Below are 22,748 nucleotides of genomic sequence, written 5' to 3'. Positions count from 1 at the left end.
GTGATGCAGCGTCACGTTGAATCGTTCATAATATAATAATCCCGCGTGTACATTACGGGGTAAGATCAGAAGAGAGCTTATGCGAGAAAAAATTAGAAAGATAATAATCTCTCGACGCTAACCATCCATCATAATCTGTCCGTGACTCGAAATGCTATCGATAAAAATGTAGTCTTAAATGTGCGATACTTAACGGAACGCCAAGTATTAATCTAAATTACAATTTCCAAGCGATCGCGAGAAACTGTAATAAGCAGGTGTGGAAGGGTTCTCATCGATCATCTGTGTGAAATGTGTAGCCTGGAGCTCAAAATTTTCCCATTATGTTTCGCGCGTTTATGTCCATACGATACGAATTAAATCGAGTCTCGATTGTGCTTGCGAATATCAATATTTATATCTAAATCCATGCTCCAGTATTCGCAGAACTAGAAAATAATAATTGGTCAGAAAACCATGATTAAGTATCATGGATGATATATATATCTATAAACATCTTTCAAGGCTCATAATTTTCTTAATAAATAAATAATAATTTTAAAAAAATGGTCTATCCTGCAAAGTGAATTGATACTTGAATCTAAAAGCACTTTTGCTGTTCACGCCTTCACGCGGAAAAAAAAGAGAGGCTCGTTGACGTTTTACAAATAGTTGTGAAAAGGGTACATTGCAAGCACGTGATAGACGTGTCACTTTTCGGAAACGCGAAGATCTCTCGCGACCGGAACACATGTCCGGATGATACTCAGTATCGGCAACAATCGAGCGCGATCGATCCAGTCCTCGAAGCCGATCCGTTCCGTCTTTCGACGCGACGGCGTGGAAATTGAACGATCGCGACCCAGGTCGATCGAATCGAAGGGACATTCCGGCGCGCCGTGGGGATCAGATTTAATATGTTTATGATAATACGTTACGCGTCGTTCGCGATCGCCATGCGTGACGATCATGCGTGTATCCTTTCGTTCCGGTCCGCCAAATCCTTTAACACGCGCCCGATCTCTTATCCCCTTCCCTCTCCTCCACCCCCTTTAGATCCCATTTAAAGCAGCTGTTTGTTTAACGTATCGGTCAACGTTGTGATTAATCGCCGGCGCGTAATTCAACATATATTAAATTCGAAACGGCGTCGACGTCGTAATTACACGTGTCTCTCTTGCTACAGATCCATTCTCGCTGATTCGATTATGAGGGATCCGTCTCGTGCGGCGCGTTCGATAATCCTTAACGAGACCCTCGAAACGAAACAGCTTAGTATCCGTTTAACGGATATATATATATATTTCGGTAACGGCTATACGCTTCTACGAGATGCTTCGCGAGTTTGTAGCAGCAAACTCCATCTATTTCCGCACCGCATGCGGAGAAAAAGAGAGAAAAAAAAAGAGGGGTATTAAATTAAAATCCGAGCGGTGTTAAAAGTAAAGCCCGGGCCTCTGGGGCCTCCCGCGGCGAGGATAGTGGTAATACCCATTCTCGGTGGAGTATTTCGGGTTCGGTAGTAGAGTATTCTGTCTTCATCCGATGCCGATGTGTGGTGGACCCGTTGACGCTTGTTACAGCTACAGGTGCTCCGATCGCGAGAGAGAGAGAGAGAGAGAAAGAAAGGATTTACGGAAGAACATCCTTCATCATCTCCGAAGCTATTCTTGACACGGCTATAAAGACCCGCGCACAGGCCGAGGCGGATGGGATAATGTTTACAAAAAACGATGCGCAATACATATTTGCGCTGACTCAGCATCGGCCGGTCGACGGCGCTACAAAGAGCTCGCCGGGTGTAAAAGGATTCGTTAAACAGCCCGCATCAAAACGGTCGAAGGAGAATTTGTTCGCAAAGTGTATTGAACTGGATTAAATCCTTTCTTTCTGTCTTTCTTTTCAAAGATTGGTATAAGTGTTTTTTGGTGAAAGAAAATTAAATAAATTGAATTAAATCTAATCTGACGATCACACAAATCGAATCAACCTGGTAAGAATTTATACTCGTTAAATCGAATTTTTATCAATTCTCTCATTAGCTTTTTATTAAATTATATATAAAATATATAAAAACTGAGAAGCAAGTTTCTAGTGAATCATGAACTACATTTTCGACAATCAGCTGATTATAAATATCGGGCGACACTTTGCATCGATGTCTCAGCTGATCGCGATTCTCGCGTCCATTCGCGCCTCATCATTGCACCGTGAATGCCATGTCGACGGAAACTTATCGCGATCGTTCCCCATGTCGTAAAACTGTCTACAAACTTTCACGATCAACGACGATAAAACCTCAAACAGCATCTCGCGTACTCGCGGGTGCGACAAATTTGTCGCGAGAGACGAGCGACACGAGTTCCTAGCCTCTTGCTACACAGATACCTACTGCTTCGTATTTCAATTCATAAATCAAACGTATGAAATTCTTTTTTATTCTGTAATTTATTTCATATGAATGATGCATTATTCCGAACTGAGAAAAAAATATTGTCCCCCAAGCACTGTACCGTGACAAAAAAAAAAAAAAAAAAATAAAAAAAAAGACCTAACATGCCTAGCTCGGAGGATCATAATTGAAAAGATATATCGTTTCACGAATGTTTCATCGAATTCTATATATTGTACATTCCGATCGACTCTCTCTTTCTCTCTCTCGCGTGTGGAATCCTTTAGCTTTAGGATGACGCGCACAAGCGCAAAAACCGAAATGGCTGGATCGGAGCGTGTTCGAGGAATCGCGAATGGAAAGAAGAGGGAGCGCGTTTGAGCTCGAGAGAAGCTGGGGTAGCGAGAAGGAGAGGCGAAAAAATTTCGACCAGGAGATCCAATTAAAATAACCAGTAGTCTGGATACGTCGGCCGAAAGAGGCATAACGAGAGAAGCAAAAGAGAATGAGAATGAGAAAGAGAAAGAAGACAAAGGGCGAAACGAGGCGAGTCGCGGTTACATAAAGGTCTCCTCCGTCTACTCCGACAAAAAGGCGAGGGTATACAAAGCGGCATTAAGATGTCTCTAAAAGTGCCTATGAGCTCGAGCAACCGACGTGAGAAACGTCAAGATATTCGCCGCGCGCGATTCGACCGCAGTTGTAAGAAACATCATCTTTAATAAATAAATCATCGCTCTCGATGGTAGCCGCCTTCGATGTTAACTTTGATTCGTATATCTCGAGAATCTAAATAAAATCAGCTTGTCCGCTTGTCATCGCGAGAAGAAGCGTAGGAGAGAATTCATTGTTACGTGGGTGGCGTAGCGCATCTAGGCGTAATTCAGTCATCACGATTGTGTGTGTTCTGTCTAAAAAACAACTGCTGAAAAAATGCCAATGATATAGCAGTTGATAAATCCATCTCTGATAATCGCGATAAATGCGCTCTTTGTGTTTCTTTTATCATGTGATTAACTGTATAAAATAAAATATTTTATTTTATCGATTCATTGCAAGAAATTATTTCGGTTCGAAATGTTGAAGAAAAAAATTAATATAAAATAAGAAAGTATATTGTAATTCAATTTCAGATCTCTCATCTGGAAATTATTATCATAGAGAACTGCATATCATTGACGCATTCAGCTAATCTACATCTTTATTAGCCCCGTCTCTCGTATTAATGAATGACAATTCGCGTGCACGCACTCGCAATGATTATATATTTCCCATTACATAAACAATCTATTATAGAGATGAAGAAATGAGCCAGAATCGAAGATGGTCTATGAGCTGTGATTAATTATATTAATTATATATTTATTTTTAAATAATTTAAATATAATATTAATTATATATGTATATGTATATAATTAATAAGTAATATAATTTTATATGTTAAATATATAAGAGACACATCGCCTAAAAATTCCTAAAATATAACTTTTTCCACGCCGCAAAGTATATAGTATGTCCATTACAGACTACATTAAAAAATCATGGGAAACACGAAAGAATGACGGGCTGGATTCCGAGCTGAAATCACTTCCATCGAATACAAACGAACCTTCGCCACCGAAAATACGATCCCGTGGTGGACTGATGAGAACAACTCAAACGAGATCCTCCATTCTCTTTTTCAAAAAAAGAATCGCCTTCTTTCCTCACTAACTCGCGTTAGAAACGATCTTGACGAGGGAAACCGCGGAGGGCGTGTTTTTTCATTCCGGATGGACGGTATATGATCAACCACGAGAGTAATTTGCTAGATGGAGGAGAGGGAAGATGGAGCTATTTACATTTAAACTGGCGAACGCTTAAGTATCCTACCTAGCGGACCGCGTGCGTGCGTGTAACATTCGACCAAAAATAAGCGACCGGTAATCGCGGTCGAAGAAGGATGTTATAATTACACGCTACCTGCATCAGCGATCACAATATGGCCGATAAAACTCGAGGATCATTATTTACACGATATTTTGATCAGTTATATCAGAGCGATACAGTGTGAAAATTACTACGTGTGATGGGAAAGAAAAAATCCAGATCATATATCTATTTTCGTAACGCGCAAAAATATCGGCGCACACTCGCGATTACAAATTCATAGAAAATTATGCTAATGATACTCATACTCGAGCGAAATCACTTGAAGGAGGAGAGAGAGAGAGACCTTAGAGATTCTAAAAGAACTATACCGACCGTTCTCTATCTCGTTCTTTTCTTATCAGACGGAAGCGATCCTCTCTCAGGCGAGGAAGTGACAAAAGTTTATTTAATGTATTCAAACTGCCTTAAAGCGACTCGACTCGGCGGCGCATCCTCGGCCTTCGAGTAATCGGTCGAGATATAGAGAGAATGCCCGCGCCTCCGGATAATCACTATAATTCGCGCTTTCATTATAATTATCACCGCTTATTACGACAGACACTGTCTCGAGCGAAAGCGCGAGAGAGGGCGAAACCAATGTTATATCTCTCCGAGCGATGCACGACCGTTAACTGCGCCAAATCTAATTAACTTTAATCCGTCGTAATTACATCGACAGCCGGTCATTACCGATTTGAACCGACGACGGGCAGTTTCTTACCAGGCCATTTTCGTTTGTTTGCGCGACCACTTGCGGTAATGACACACCTCTGGCCGAACGTATGTACGTGATTGGAATGTACGCGCGAGCCAGGCTTCTCTCTCTCCTTCATGCGCGTTTCATAAAATTAATATCAAGCGAGTTTTACGACAAGCGCGATTGCGCTCCAATCAATTTTCAAAGTTACAACCGAATCGAACCCCGATCGAAAAATCGACATCGGTCGATATGACTCGTTGACGTTTATGACACGCTGCTCTTTTTTTTCCTTACCGCGACAACTGGTTTTGTATCGCGGCGATAGTCTCGTGTAAGAGGAGTAAAGAGAGGAAAGCCGCCTAGTAAATCTTTAGGCGCCAGGCTTGAGATTTTCGCCACCTCTTTCTAGGTGTCGAGCCATTTTTCCTACACAAAGATACTCTCCGCATTACCTGCCTGCCAAGAGATTAGATCCCAAAGATACCGTTAACAATCTCGATATAATCTCTACCAGATAATAGTTTTTAATTTCCTCGACTGTAAAATAATGAGACAAATTGACGAAGAAAAATGCAACACTTGAAATTTGCAAGAAGCTGTCTGTCTCTAAGTAATTTGCTTAAATATTCTAGATATAGTGAGATTAAACGAATAATAATATTAAATTGTGTAATTTTTAATTTATTTTTTAACTCGATTATTTGCTATGCTATTCATGTTTTGTAAGTAAATCGAGAATAATTAACCGCGGGGCTTTTCGTAATTTCTAGCACCATTATTTTCAGCGTTTAAAATACGAGAGAATCATCTTTTTCATATCGCGTCGTCAAAGTCTTCAAAATCTCCCTCATTTTTTTCTCTACCATCAATGGAAATAAATTTTATCAATAAAACCGAGCGCGCGCGGGATGAGATTATGAGTCTTTCTCGCCGTCGAGGTTGGCCGGGGACTTTTAAACCGCAATGACACTCGAAGATCGAGAGATGCTTTTAAAGTCGCGTCTTTAAAATGTGCGTGTGTTTAATCTCGCATCTATCCCCGTCGACGGAATTCGCGTATATATACGCTCGAGGCGCGCATATATGCCTCTTGACATTTTCCCATAAAATCGAAACGGAAAAGTCGTAAAGATATTAGTCGTCGACGTCGCTTCCTACCGTGCAATCGACATTCTATCGACCGCGTGATACGGATTGACGATTAAATTTCTCCGCATCATCATCTCATCATACGTAAATCAAATTCCAACATCGCGCAACGTTCGAATGATGATCCATCCTCTGCCGTGTACCTCTGATTTCTCACGCAGCTCTCACATTGGGAGTAGTCTCACGCGCGATAGCGTACGGGCATATTTTGTATAAAAGCCGTGGTTATATTCCGAGTATCTCTCTCGCTGGCTAACTTTTCCTAGCGCCACTTCTCGATGTGACCGCTAATAGCATTCCGGGAATATCGGCATCGTTCGAATAGCGATCGGTCAGTAATCGTTTACCGTTACACGCAAGACGAATTCAAGGCGGGCATCACAATAATTCTATGTAATTTCTATTAGGTAATGTACAGACTGTCTCACATATATCGCGCCTGCATTCTATGTCAAGTTAGTTATTACCTTTGCCAGTCTCGCATAGCGGGGAAAATTAATTAATTTTTAGAAATAAATGTCGCGCGATTGAAATTCTTCTACGCTGTCGCTAAAAAAATCGAGGAAAATCTACGGAGTTTGCCAGAAACGAGTTGGTTGCTGGAGAGAACTCTGGACGAGTTCGTAACGCGGGTAACGAGTTCTGCTGCTGAAGCTGCTATCTAAATCTACCTGCCTCGAGAGAATCCACGTCGCCCTCTCTCCCTCTTCTCGAGTGTATCTCTTTCGATCACACGTTCCAAAATGTCAGACCCGTGACCTCTTCTCCGCGTTCCACTATCTATTTATCTCTCGCCATCGTATTCTATCGCACACGCGAGCGACCTCATCCTCCGAGAGTTATCCCACTCTCTGGAGCCGCATGGTCTCTCGACGCGAGTTCGTCTCATTTGCGTTTCGTATAGTACGTATCTCCCTCCCCATATGTATATGTACCTCCAGTTACGTCTCGGTACACCGGTATTTCGGTCTACCGCGAGACTTTAATGAGCTGATCCTTATCAGGGACACCGAGTTATTCGCATGAGTCATTTCTGTACGATATGACCGGCATGCGAGAATCTTCTGGCAAAATCCATCTCGCGCGGATCGACGTGATCTGCTTTCGAATCAGCTGTATATCGGAGATATCTGAAGGCTAAGATAAGTTAAAAAAAAAAAAAAAAATCCAAGTAATGAAGTTTTAAATTTGAAAGATTTATACCCTTTAGTTTTTTATGACAGGCATATTTTCTACATAATTGAGAATCATTCTGCATGATATGTATATATAGTGAAATCGGAAGGAAGATTAATCATAATCATCATAAATTTAGAATTATTATTCAGTAACAAGTATGACATGTATCTCTCGCATATATACGCGCAAATATTTTATTAAAGTTTATTTCTTATACCAGCGACGCGCTTTCACTTTCTCTCTCGCCTACTTGTTCGCCGCATTGTTTCATTTCTGCGAATAATATAAAGAATGCACTCTCTCGACTCTTTGGACTTCCTACCAATTCGTGGACGACTTGGGAAAGGGAAGCAAAGAGGCATACGTCCTCTGATCTGTTAATAAAGGTCGCGCCTTGAATTAAGCGCTTCGTTAAACACGAGTCTTCGGCCTTTATCGTGGTTGCTCGAGCACGTCGACGGTGCGGTAAGCTGTTAAAGTCCATTGGCAGCAAGTGCGTATATAAGTAGTATAGTGCGTGCGCGAGACTCTTGTCACTCGTAATTTATTCTCTGTCCCACATATTATGCACGATACAAAACGCATTCGTCATTTCGAATCAATCTTAATAAATAATCCACCCTTCATATTCATTCATCGATGACGATTTCGTGGAAATAAATCAATAGCGTCAAACAAGATTTTTCAAGCTGATTATTATTCTAACTTTAAGATGTTCTTCGTAAAATACTAAATACTGTAAACGAATATTTTTATTAAAACTAAAATTAAAATAATAAATCGAAAAGGCTCTGATACAGAAATACAAATTCAGGTACGAAAAAAGGGGTAGTAAAAGCCAGGCACACAGATATTAGGTATAAGAAAATTATTTTTAAATTTCTCTATACTTATTTAACTCAAAAGAATTTAAAAATAATTTTCTTGCACCTAATATCCGTGCCTGGCTTTTACTACTCCTTTTCAAAGCTGAAAGTAAAATTATTTAATTGTGAAGACGCGTGATATCATTTACCGTCTATCCGCCGTGTTGCAATAAACCGAATGAATTCGTCGCGTCCCCTTGACACACGTATAATTTTCATTATGCGAATGGAAATATTCCTGGACGTTCGCGCCGAGGTTAAACAGATCATCCTCGACGGCGATCACCGTCGTGGGTGGTCAGAGGCGGATCCAGCAGTAGCAGAAGAGCCGAACGCTACCAAGCATCCTCTCTTCGCGACTTTCTGCATTTCTCTTTCTCTCTCTTGATTTCTCTTTCTGCCCCTCTCTCTCTCTCTCCTTATTTCTCGTTTCTTTTTTTTCTGCACGTCTGACAGATACCACTACTACACACGGCCTACGTACGCGTAATTATCCCGTCAATGCGTCAGATTTTCAAGTCTCTCGAGAGTCTCTCGCGCGAGATACGCTCCGGATTGATTGAGAAATCTTCCCTGTCATTGAGATGCTTGCTGATGTCCCCCCGCCAATTCCGCGTCGTACCGTCGACGATTTCTGCCTCGAGAATCGCAAAGTGACTTGCAAGAATTCGTTCGGAGTTGCTGTGCGTGTCGCGTATATATTCGAACGACTATAATATTGCCTCTCGCTGACAATAGAACAATAGATCCCGTACAATGCGAACCAAACGACAAAGTCGATAAGAAAAATACAACATCGGGTTTACATAAATATATAATAAATGATATCTTGAATAAAGAGAAGGGAAACTTATATAAAATATATTTAGTGGATGATTAAAATTTTTTTTGTGTGTATAAAATTGATATCCTGATTATTTTGAACTTTGCATATCATTGTATTGGGCGTGTACCGGAAGTGTCGGCATGCGTCGCACATCAAAGATACTTTGTCTTGCGTCGTCGAGACGTTCGATCGATGAGATTGACCCGCAATTTCTTTTGCCGATCGCATAAACATAGGCGCCTCTTTCGATGCAACAAGAGGGAGGAAGGGACCCGGTACTTTAATGCGCGGCTATGATATGATAATGCGCCGGTACACGGGATTATGTATATAGGTTCATGTATGATAATTTGGCGAGACAAAGCTGCATTGTCGAGACATAAATTGAATCGCTTCTCTCTCTCCACCGTCTTCTCTTCCTATATCGTTCTCCACCCACCCTCTCCCACTCTGATCATCAGAAGAAACGCCCATCGCGGAGAGGGACACACTTGCTCTGCACACTTTGGTACAACATTGTATGAAAGAGACTTTCCTCTACGCATTTCTCTCTTCCTACATACGCATGCGCGAGTGGCCACTTAAGTGGCCACATCATTTATTGCAAGTATTGATACAAACTTTTTATCTATCTTTTTATGGGGGTTTCTTACCGGCCTGTGATCGATCAAAGTCCTACACCGAAGGAACTTGTCACAACAACTCTAAAAATCGACGCGTTTTCATCCAACCCGATTCGAAGATGATGGATCGTTACTTTATACTGTTTCTTTTCCGAAATAGAAGTTAAAGGACCATTGATCTGTACGCGCAGCTTTTGATAAATGATTTCAGATTTCATAATTTTCGAATAACTCGCCGATGCAAGAGTATTATACTCCGTTATAATCGTCCACCGTTTCTCATCGTGCAAGCTTTCGCAAGGTCGAGCTCACCGCGAAATAAGCGAGCACGATTTCGCAGAAGCGGTACATACATCATGCTCGCGAACGTATGAATTACCAAGTTCCAAACTGGTTTCTACGGCGACAAAGGCAACGGGAATCCACCTCTAGGCCATCGACAAAGAAACGAATTTCAATTCACAGAGCGCGCGCGCATATTTTTATATTCGAGGGAAAAAAAGGCTTAATCGAAATCACTTATCGGCCGCGCGATTTTACGGTATCGAAGGAAGAAATCACACGGGAGCGTTTTATATCTTCTGAATTTCTGCAGATTTTTTCCATCAAATGTCAGATATTTATTTTCACCAGGGCGTGGCATCACATCGTATAGCCACCATCATCCGGGTGACCTGGTTGCAATTTCTAAGCGCGAATTTATAATCCCACGCTAATCCACGCAAAATTATATTTCACCTATGACGCCCCCCATTCTCCGGCGCCTTCACCGCGACAAAAGATCTCGTCGTATTTTTCCGATTAACCCTTTTTCGTCGGTCTGATGCTAAGTTATGAATTTCCGGCGATTGCTCAGGCGAAGACTCCGCCCGCTTCTAAGCATCGTCCGCTGTGTATATTAATATTGCATGTGGGAGTAAATTTTTTTCCACCGCGATTTTTCTTCCGATTAAAGTAAATTATTTAACGCGCGATTAAATTTGCATATATATTCATATTTACTTCCTTAAAACGTGTACCATTTTTATTTAAAGTAATGCACCTCAATGTTTTAGACACAATAATAATAATTGTAAGATTATAAATGTAAGGCGGGGCAATTTGATTAATTTTAGGGGGGGGGGGAACAATTTAGACAATACTGTATTAAAGTTTGATTTAAATTGCTGCTTTATATTGCGAATAGAATTTTTTTATCTAAAATAGATTTGGCGAGATTAATTTCAGCTTGTGCGCGGTATGAGTTCGTATATAAATTATATTTATTTCTACTTATACAGAATAACAAAGCGCAGTGGAAGACGAATTCGGTATGACGTAAAACACCGAGAGTAAAAACAAAGACTATGCAAAGACGGACGGACAGGAACAGCTTTACTGGAGGAGGATCTCTCGATCTCTTTCGGGCATACCGAAATCATAAAAAAAAATTAGACTTTTAAATACGGTGACTCCCTTTCTGGACTATCTCCAGTACGCGCGGCGCAGGTCGTATAAACCGTGCGTACCGCAAAAAGCGGCCAGAAAACCGCGGCGGATGATGAATGTCCCGATGGCAGGGGCACATCTCGGAACGATTAGCATAATTCCCGTGTTAACATTTAACCTGGCCGGCCCCGAAATTTCGAAATTGGACGAGCTCTACGTTCTGAGCGCGCGTGGGAATCCGCGCGGAACCACGGCCAGATATGTTCGCGCCCAGATAATATCGCGAAATTATGCGAACCGCTTCCTTTTTCGTCGACTAACTCTCGCATCTTCTTCTCCCGTTTTATTTTTCTCTCTTGTTCTCTGCTTACCACTTTTCTCTAATAATCCGGGCACAGCGGAATACGAGCGTGTTATGAATTCCGAGAAAGAGAGACAGAGATAGACGTTTTTTAAAATTTATTTTCAAATTATAGAGTTAAATGAGCGTCGGACAGATCTAAATTTTCTCTGAAATTAATTGACGATTTTATCAAATTGTGTCTCAGATCTTAAAGGCTAAATTACTCGCTTGCTATCGGCGCGACGTGGTCGGCTGCAACGTAGGCGTCCTATCGATATCTCGTGTCGATCCGCGAGACGGGATAGGATTTATGTGAAATGCCGCAAAATTTCTCACCCCGGGAAAGGTCGTCGTAACGCCGACGACGACATTTCTCACTGTGGCGTCAACGCTGATCTTATCTCGTGTTCTTTGAGTCTATACCGATGGATCCTTTTAATTAGCTCCGACTAAGTATAAGCTCCGTCTCCCTTTTTCTCTCAGGATCAGTTAAATCTCTACGGACCATCCTACGTGTCCGGCAATAACTCCGGGGTCATAACACGAACGTTCGAGAGCGCAAACACAATTCGACAGGTTCTCCCGTTTCTCGCGCGTCGCACAATAGGAAGATTTCTCCGAACGACGAACATTATTTTAGACTTAGAAAAGAGAACGAGACCATTAGAACGAAGGGTTCGTCTATAACTTAGATAAAAGCGCTGTGTACGCAATCTATCGTAAATATCTCAGCTTCGATCCATCGTCTTTTAATCAAATATTCGGATATCATTTCGATAACATCTAGTTGAAGATTGAAGAAATTCTTAAGAAATTAATTTCATTTCATTTACAATTAACAGAGTTATGATAACGCGGCGAGTCTCGCGTGTGATCGCACATTTGTGAATAGGGGCAGGCAATTAAAAAAATATTGCGTTTAATAATGCCATATCAAGAATGTGTAATTAGCGAAGAGTCACGGTTATATCGGTCGGAATCATATCGCGATATATAATTACGTACAAGGTGCAACGAGAAGATGAAGATTGTCATAAAGCTGTAATCGCGCGCATACAGTATGTGAGAAAAATAAAGATCGTGATTAAATGAAATACATATAACAGGATGGAATAGGAGATACTATTTTTTCGACAAAGATATATATACGAGGATCGAAGACGAAGAAGAAAAATTTGATCCAATTTATCACAATTTATCGAACGTGTACTAAACCGATACTATGACTAACGAAAAAAAAAAAATATATATATATATAAAAAAAATAAAAAATGCATTTTATCGCTCGATCGTTTCCTCGTGCTCTCTCGAAAGAATTTGCTATCGCGAAGGGTTAATTTGATTCGTATTCAATGCTAATCGAAGGTGAAGTGTCTGTGATTCTTCATGTACGTCGAGCAACCTACGCGAAGCACCGTCGCGAAGTATAGCGTCGTGAAACAATGTTGGAACGTCGGAATTCAAGAGATAGCGCGCCGATGCACGCGTCTAAAATGCATATCACAGCAATGACACGTTGTGAATGTGATCATTCATAAGTCATTCATTAATATAACGGATTACTATGCGAAAAATTAAAACTGACTTGTTCTCCATCTCGCGACTTTGCATGCACTCTCTCTCTCGAGAGAGAAGGAGAGATATCTGATAATAATTCTAACAATAGAATCGAACGCGAGTATCGATTATCAGTCTATATCACGCAAGTTGCGTTATAAGATGACGTAAAAAAAAATACTTAAAGGATTCAATAAACGCGCCATAAATACGGGAATTAGATATGAAGCGATACAATTCGCCGCACGCGTGTATATATAAGCGTGTACCTGCTTAAAGCCACGGGTCGGTCACTAAATAACACACGCACCGGCCCACGCCGCGTGTACGATGCATTCACGAGGGGACCACTTAGTAAGTCCTTAATCCTTATCTATGCGTATCGCGCGCATGCAATGCAAAGTGGACACGCGCATTGAATCGCGTCGAGATCAACTCGTATCCGTCCGCGCGCCGACTTATCGTATAAGCGCTTTTAGCCGCATATCAGCCGTAATTTTCAGCGGAAAACCGCGGTGTCTCTGTGTCAGTTATTGTAATGAATCGAATACGTATTTCCTATTTCCTTCTTAACTTTCCCGAATGCCGTAAACCATCGATCGATGGCGGAGGATTCCGCATCGAGAAGGAAACGGGCGAATCGTTCTATCGCTCGTTACACGCGATCGATACGATGAAATATAGCGGCTAAATTGGCGTATTAAGATAAGTGCCTATCCGGTTTAAGGATGAGAGAATCAAAGCGAGCAACAAGAAGCGTCAAAGGTATACAATTCGATCCCGGACAGAAGGCAAGGATTAAGAAAAATCTATATATCCCGTTTTACATCCAATAATTTCGCACAAGGAAATGAGAATGCATATATTAATATCGGATATATGTGTAACGAGTTTAATTAGAAAACTTATTTTAATTTTATTTTAATTTTAAATGTATCGGCGGCAATCTTTCTGTGAGATTTAATTAATTATGTCTGTCGTATAATTAATAATCAATTATGAAAACCGTCACATTCTATCTATCTTTACTTGTTAATATCGTATTGATTTTACAATATTCTTAATGTCGCCTTTCTCTAACAAAAGGATTTTCATATAATCTCTTTGTATTTCTCTTCTCGTGCCACTGCTTATATAATAATAAAAAATTCAGATTTATGCGAGCCAATCACGAATATATCAAGAAGCGATTATCGATGACTCGTCAATGATTCTTTGAATCAAGGGGGAGTCGCTCTGTCGTGATTGTAGGTCGACCCAGTAACATTGTGAGTCACGTCCGTGAAGCACGTTTAATTTTATAGTAAGAACGAGAATGGGCGTATCGAATCTTGACGAAGTAGTTATCGTAACCAGAGCGAAAGAGCGTTTTGAATATCGTCGTGGTGGGCAACCATTGTTGTGCAGACGAGAGAGTCGGACCTATCCCAACGTGGGCACACAGGAACGTATTTAAGCATTGACCAAAAAAAAAAAAAAAAAGATCGCGACGTCAAGAGACGTCAAAATTTTCTCAAACCTTGAGAGCACTTATATATATATGTTTATTTCAATGGAAATTAAATGACGGCAGATATAAAATAAAAAGTTCAATGTATGATATAAATTGATATTCGGTAATGACCGAGAAATTACAATGTCAATCCTTTCCCAAATCTTTTATTATAGATTCGATTCAAAGAAAGCATCAAAGATCCAAGACGTAAATCCGCCCCTACCGCCCCATTCCCCTCTGGGCATTTTCGATTAGTCACGGCGTATCGAGTGCCCGAAACCCATTCGCCATGGGCTGCCCATGAGCCGAGAGATCTCTGGTAAAGAAAGCCCGAGCGTGTTATACGCGGCGAAAAACCCACCGGTCGAGGTGTCCTCGTGTAAGAAAGTGTCTCGAAGATTTGACGCCGGATAAGCATCCACATTGTGATGTGTCCCCTCCTCTCCCCCCTTCGGCAACGGATATCACGAAGCCTCTTGACACTGACGGACAAACGCAACAAAGCAACAGCGAGCTTATTTCGAGCACGAAGTTGAACGAATTCCGTCAGGACGACAATCGGTGATAATAGAGCGTCACGCATCGGAGGTAAAGCCGTTCTTTTATAGTAAAAAAAAAAAAAAAACTTACATTGGAATAACATTCTTTAAAAAAAAGCTTGGAGAACCTCTGAATATGTGACTACTTAAAAAAATCTCCGCGCACAAAGACACCATCAGTCGTTGACATTTAAAATTAAAATAAGTCGAAGTAAATTTTCTTAGACAATTAATCTCTCTCTCTTTCTCTTGTTACATATACATACACGCACGTCACTCGTGACACATACCAGTAAATTACTTTAAGATTTCCACATTCTCGCCACGTTCAAGTTGCACGTGCGTCCCTCGCGATGCGGGAAAGATATCTCTCCGTTAAGTATATCTCGAATTTACGATCGCGAGTCGTGAATCTGCGGACTAGATAAGGGAATGATGTATGGGGTTTCGTTATGTGTTGATAGCGCTCGATGACGAAACGATTTAAAGAGACGTCTCCGTAACGTGCAATTTACAGTATGTTTTTCTTTTCATCGGACGCACACACGACAGCTTATATACCTATTAAAGACATGCAAAATCAGGGTGTGAAATAACACGAAGAGAGAGAAATGTGAGTTTTCCAGGATTGCATAAATGACGTAATTTTTGCACTTTGAAAAGATTACCTTCCGGTTAAACATCTCTATCGAGATAATGTCGCAATGGTTGACAATTAATAATCATGATTTTTTTAAATAATTCTGCTCAATAATGGTGAGATAATAAATATCGGTTTTAATGATTTTATAATAACTATTAATTTTATCATTAGAACATATCGCAATTCACTCTTGCTAGCCTAATTATCGCGATCTCAATTCTGCGTATATTTGAAAATATGTATATTGTATAGCCTGTTTGAAAAGCACTGTATAGACAATAAAAGATCTTCGATATAATCAAGTTAATTAGATTGAGCTCGATTTTATTCAGCTACATCGAGATCTTGAGACATAGATACGCATGTACCGATCTCTGTAATTATTAAGTCTGCTACTGTCTTTTTCTCGTTCTCCCTCTTTTTAAATATACCCTTCGGTAAACGCAATTGATCACCTAGATGGTATTTATCCACGCCTTCGCGATATATTCCTACAATGTAAGAGTGGAGCATGAAAAGATCGCGGCGATTTATTATCTCAAAATAATTATTTGCCACACATTATATTTGAAAAAATTTTGCACCCCGCATATTTTTACATCGCGTTACGAAATATTATAAAAAATATAATAAATAATATTGTAAAAAAGCATACTTGTTTAATTAATATCTATAAAATCTTTTTTTAGGAAACTTAGAATTTTTTTGACGTTTGATTGAATTCCCTCAAGTCGAGCAATTTTTCGTGAGAATATTGAGATCTGATCTCTCTCCCATTTCCGCTTCTACATCCGCGCTTGGCGGATAAATAGCATTTCGCAGATGGTATCTTCTCGATATCATCGCATGGGGCATTACGAAGATTTACAGTTATTCAAGCAAGCAGAGCGACACGCGTATTATATTAGCGTATTATATTAGAGGTTTTACTCGACCACGTGGAACCCCCGCGGTGTCATACGCCGGGATCGCTATAAGAGATATCATCGAAGTAAAGCGAGCCTACCGATATTTTCTCATCTCTACTACACGTCTATGTCAATCCTCATAATCTACCGTGCAACGCAACCGGCATTAACAAATAAATAATACTCGTAGCGCCGCAGATCATTCGAGGGATTTACGTCAGGCTAAAGTACTCCGAAAAAAAATTCACAGTCGGAATCAAAACTTACATTGAGTTTCAATCGCGAGCTCACTCGATTCTTTTATCATTTCATGCGTTCTCCGAATAATTTTAATATAATATTGATTCGATTAAAAATAGTCGATGATACTGAATTTCCTCGTATATTGATATCATCAAAGATGATTAATGTATTTCGACTAACCGCATGCGAAGTTTCTTTAAAAAAAAAAATACGAAATCGACAGATCGTGATTCATCTCGTCGAAAATTTCCGGTGAGAGATCGAAACGTGCAGGAGTAAAGATCGACCGGGAAATACGCACGATCGAGGAAGATCTTAAGAGAACTTAATCGAAGCTAGGCTCTTATAAAGCCTTATAACCGCCGATTATACTTCGCGAACAGGCGCGAACACGAAGGTATTCGATACTATATGCTCGAAAATTAGTCTGAAGTACCTTAAAGCGAAACTAATAATACTTGATAAAGCGCTACATAAATTGGTACAATCTCCCGTGGAAAAAAATATGCAGTTTCGCGTTTTCTGTACACGTGCGATGAAGACATTCTAACAGTAGCTTATATCGACGAAATCAAAGAAAATATATCGCGTACATCGTGAGCGCGATTATTTCCCCTTGATTTCCTATTTTTCTGGAATTCTATCACTGTCTCTCCCCGACTCTCTTCGATCCACGATCCAAGTAGTCATTAAACCAAATTGAGTAATGCCAAATAGCCAAGAACGGCGCTTGATCACGATAATAAGTCATATCTTGATTATGATAAAGACAAGTTGGTATATATATATTATATATCATCGAAATCGACGGTGAAATGGTTCGACTATCAAAGTAAAGGTGTTGTCGTGACCCCATATTTTTTTTCAATACAAAAAATATATATATTATTCTATCAAATTATATATAATGCATGTTTGATAAAAATGTGACGATATGGTAAAGATACACAACTGAAATTGTCTTGACAGCGACTTTAACAGTCGGTGGCGAACACGGTGCCGCGATACCCTGTCGCAAATAGCACACCATTAGCCTCCGTATGAGACGGGCGTGATGTTATACATTACGCGCTAATGGCTACGTGTAGATTGCTGCTGAGCGTATATATGTACGAGAGAGACCGTTGTTCCCTTTTATCCGGCCGCGGCATGCTAAAGACGCGCGTATAAGCTCTTTGAAAGAAATATTTTTTCAACATACATATAATCGTGATATAAATATCGTATAATCCGATAAAAAAATATAAAAGTTGAAATATATGGAACACTAAACTGGAATAAAAAATACTCATTGTATCGTATAATACTCGCTGTATCTTCTCCTTCGCCGAAAGGTGAGAATGTTGTAACGACGCGGACATAATCGTGATAAAGTGCATCCTAACATACGTAACGAGCAATGAAGACAAATGAGTAATCGCTATCGCCTACCCGTCCGTCATTACGCCAGAAGCATGATGCAGTTTGTGTCTAATGAAGACTAACGAATGATGTGTATCCTGAGCGCGTAATTAAGCAGAAGAAGCTAACGCTTAACGTTATCGCACCTTTGCGATCGATATAGATTTTTCTGCGAATTTACTAAGTTTCTTCTTGGTGCATCTGACATATGTATGTAGTGTTTGAATCATTGTCAGAGCGCATCTAGAATTAAATGTACGGGGGGGAGAGGGGGCGAGGGGACAGAAAAAAAGAATCTGTTCTCACCGTCTCTCATATTATTATGAGAAATGACGTGGAACGTCATTCTCTCTTTTTTTCCTTCACCTCGACAGGCTCCTTGCAGGCGATTGCATCTTTCCGTTAAAGGGGAGAGTCACGAATGCGCTCGCGAGAGAAGTTCTTTGAAGGGACGACGACTGGCCCCTCGCGTCAACGTCTTCCTCGTTTATGCCTCGCGAGACGAAGGGAAACCGAAGACCCCTCCGGGCGAATTTCGTGGCCGGCTCGTTTTCGCGGCGGCATGCCGTCCTCTCCTTCTCCTTTTCTCACGTTTGTCGTCCGGAGACCCTGTAGATTGTCCCACCGCGGGGAGATTCGGCGGCCACCGGCGCGATGCATTCCAATGCAAATAATTCTCGCCCCGGGGACGGCGACGTAATCGTCGCAATTTCATGCTTCTCAGAAATTCAACCTGCCTATCTTACATCCTCCGTATCTCTCTCTACCCCATCTCCTTCTCTCTCCCTACCGTGGTCTACCTGCAATCTCCCTCTTACCTTATCCAGTCCCGAAACTCGACAACTCACCCTCAAGTATACCCAGGGCGCCTTAATACATCATTGATGATCACGCGAAAGAATAACAGAATCGCGTGAGTGGTTCGACGAAAGGCGTATTTATAGCTATCTCGCGGGATGACGGATGGACAACACGATTTTATGAGTCACTTTTAAAGTGATCTAAAGCACTCGTGTATTTTCCATTCTACTTCTCTTGAAAGAGGAGAATTTAAATATGAATAAGCGGCTTGTAAGAATACTTGGGAGAGTGTATGCTTCGCGTTGTGGGATATAAATTACGCAACGGACCAGCAGGAGGCTGAGGATATCAAGTTTCAGCTTGTCGTCGCTTCGGTTTTAGCACCTGTTAATCGCTCCGTTCACGCAGCTTGCTCGTCAAAATGTCGAAATAAGGACGATGAAGATGAATGGCCGGAAAGTTTTTAATACAAATTATATATATATAATTATTTAACACTTTAATCGCTACATCGTGTGTGGATAACATAATCTTTTTTTTTATTATAGAAATTATGGCAGCCACAAATACGAGCGACAACTTTATTTTCCATTTATTCTGTGTTAATTCGTGTTAATAATTTTAGAGCGAAAGACAAGTTGCTCAATCAAATAAATCGACGATTTCTACTACGAACACCGCTGCTCTGCTGATCCTTTCGCATATTTTTACCGGACCTCTCTCTGTTTCAGGGTGGTCGGGGCAATGGTGGTCGGCGCGGCCGTTTGCAGTCGTATTCCTGGCTTGGCGAAAAGCCAGCGCGAGCAGTGCAGAAAAGCGCCGCACGCCATGCCAGCGGTGGGCGAGGGCGCCGCGCTAGGTCTGCGCGAGTGCCGGCACCAGTTCCGACATCACCGTTGGAACTGTTCCCACGTGTCCAACGACCAAGCCTTCGGCCACGTGGTGGTAGTGGGTAAGAAGGATTGTCCTGTCACCGGTGTTTATTATACGCCGCATTAATAATATCCATCTCGAATGTGTTGTACGCACTTGTACCGCTTGTAATTTCGACCACGAACAGTGAAAAATTGCCGCAAAAGGATAAAACGGTGTAAAATTGCGCAATTATTGGCATTCGCGCGTGACGGAAAAATAGTAATAGAGAATTTAAAGAAGGTTTAAACACATCGGAAGAGAATTCATTCTTTGGACGCTTGTGCATAAAGTCGTATAACTTATTACTCGGTATACCGGTATGTTACATGGCCCATGTCGGAGCATATCCTCGAAACGTTACGAGTTAAAGAAGACACACGGTCATTAGTTACATCACTCTCTATTAGGCAGTCGTATACGTGTATTATATATTAACTGTCTCTTGATTAGGGATTCCCCCCTTTTCGTGCTTCACCATCAACTCATCTTGTTTGTATCCTAAACGTCGGATTCTCTCTAATTATCAAATATATTTCCAGCAATAAAATATGCGATTTCGAAATCAAATTAATAAGCCAGCCATTCGTATACCACTTAAGCGTGAAAATTATTACGGTACGGCTAGTTGAATATACCAGCGAACGTATATATCTCGATTCTTTCAGCGGGTCTTCGGTTAACAAATTAAAATGCGCATCTTAAATATTCGTATCGTCGTCCATAATTTCACGAAGTCAATAAATAAAAATTAATTCGCATTCTGCATGTGTATGTGTTTGGGGAGCGCTCAACGAAAGATTGACCGTGATATAACGGTAAAACAACGGAACAAGTTTCCACATAAGTTTGCATAATGGCAAATCTCATCCGAATGCTTCGGTTCGTTAATTTTTCTCTCTCTACGCGAAAATCGAAAATTGTCGAATTATAAATGTTTCGGGTCGTTTTAACGTTAATCGTGAGGAGACACTTTATTTTTATGACGATTGGAATTTTGTGGGAACGGTAGCGCACTTTTAGTCACGGAAATCGGCGACATCGGATGACATTGGGCTATCACACATGCACACGTATCTGCGTTGGCGCATACACCCGCATCCGGATCCCTATACGAAGTAGGAGATCCGGTTTCTCGTGTTACTGTTTCGCCTCCACGTCGTATACATAACGCGCGAATAACTTACTATTCGAGATGCCCGGTGCCGTCCTGTCCGTAACCAGTTTTGCGGTCGAAAACCAACTGCGAGGAATAGACGCTTGGAATAGACATATCGAATACTCGCCCTCTCGAATTTCCAAGATCGAAAAGATTTCTTTCGGATTTCAATTTTCCTGGCTGAACGACAAACTTTGTACTCGGATGTAAAATTAAATGGGTATGTGTGTGCCATTTAATCATCGTCTTATCCGTAGCCAAAGTTAAAAAAAATGCTAAATCTCTCTCTCACGAGACACAACGCGCGATTATTTAAAGGCGCGCTTGATGTACGACAGGCGTTTTTAATTTTCTCGCCTCTTAATTTTCGGTGGCCTAAGGAGTAACTTAATCGCCATGACACGTTGCGTGTCGTGTGGCAGATCGGCTCGGTGACAAACGGCGAAAACGATATTTCTCGAGGACAAGATAATCCCCGGTCCTGTGAGTGGAAGCTGATGTGTGATCCGCGCTCGCATAAATATCATTAAATACGACATATTTGTCATCCTGGCATTAAAAACCATAAACGCGAACGAGGTGGGATAGGGGGGATTAAATGTCCTACGTCGAAAATCCACTCTGCGATATACAGGGTGTCACATTTCAAATTAAATTTTCGCTCGCAAATCTTTAAAAGCGGAGAAGAGATATAATTGAAAGAAAATTATCAATAAAGTTGATCGCGATTATACGTATATAATTTCTCTGAAAAATCAAAAGATATTTCTTTCAAATCATTGCTTTTTATTTCCGATAGAATCTCGCAAACACCCTGTACGCAAAGGGTAGTTTCACGGTGGCCCAGGTGGCCCAGGCGATTTCTCATGATTAACCTGCAACAGCAGGATTAAACTGATGCCGGGGAAGAAGAGAATAAAGTCTGGTAAACGCGATGTGATTTACAATGCGCAACGAGACATTCGTACTTTGTTACCCGTCGTCCTGTTGCCATTGTACGAGGCTCGTACGTCACCATCGAGAGGCTCGTGGGTTATGGCTTCTGGAATTCCACGCTGAATAAAATGCGCGTATAGTGCGTCGTAAAGTCGTGTGTTAAAAGGGATTGGAAGGGAATAACGCGATTGCACGGCGGGGATTCGCACAAGTCACGAAGGCATACGAAACGCCGCTTTCCGATAATTAATTACGGAGTTTACTACGCTGTAACAACATCGTTATCTTTTTTATTCAATCAACTTTGTCGCGAAAAATATGCGCGAATTTTAGAATCGAGCCTTTTCGCGATTGTCACGACTCCCTGTAATTTTGATAATAAAATCATTAAAATCTAGAATCTAAAAGAAAAAACGCGCACGTGTAATATTTCTTCAAATATTCAGAAAGAACGCAACGGCGTTTGCGCTCCGATGCGAGACTGAGAGCGAAAATAACGGCGGCGATCTCGAGGAAGTCGGGCGAGAAATAAGAAGATCAGAAATTAATGCGCAAAAAAGAGTATAAATAACGCTCATAAGAGACGCGGGAGGGTGGAAGGGAACAAACAGGGCGGTCAAGTCGCTAACTTAATTAGTGAAATTAACGGAGCCGCTCGACATGCCGAAGCTACGAGCGCGGCGATGTACTTCTTCAGGATGTTTCCCCGGCTTTTAAAACGCTCGCATTACGCACCCCATATAATCTTACGTGCGAGT

At 41.1% G+C, this 22,748-nt stretch overlaps 2 protein-coding genes across 4 annotated transcripts in view; one reads left to right on the top strand and one right to left on the bottom strand.

Annotated features, from left to right (window-relative positions):
* Positions 1-22,748, top strand: part of LOC145937605 (protein Wnt-2) — a 55,857-nt gene that overhangs the window by 11,973 nt on the left and 21,136 nt on the right. For all 3 annotated transcript variants that reach the window (XM_083040756.1, XM_083040757.1, XM_083040755.1), the window contains exon 2: positions 19,715-19,935. In XM_083040756.1, coding sequence (XP_082896882.1) covers positions 19,715-19,935 — 221 coding nt within the window. The remainder of the gene's footprint in view (positions 1-19,714; positions 19,936-22,748) is intronic.
* Prosalpha5 (proteasome alpha5 subunit) overlaps positions 1-22,748 on the bottom strand; it is a 63,837-nt gene that overhangs the window by 20,782 nt on the left and 20,307 nt on the right. The window lies entirely within an intron of this gene.

This window comes from Prenolepis imparis, unplaced genomic scaffold, assembly GCF_030444845.1.
Source record: "Prenolepis imparis isolate NDT839.2.m4 unplaced genomic scaffold, iyPreImpa1.0 SCAF_6, whole genome shotgun sequence".
In the NCBI taxonomy this organism is placed as follows: Eukaryota; Metazoa; Arthropoda; class Insecta; order Hymenoptera; family Formicidae; genus Prenolepis; species Prenolepis imparis.
This window is presented reverse-complemented; position numbering and strand designations above follow the sequence as displayed.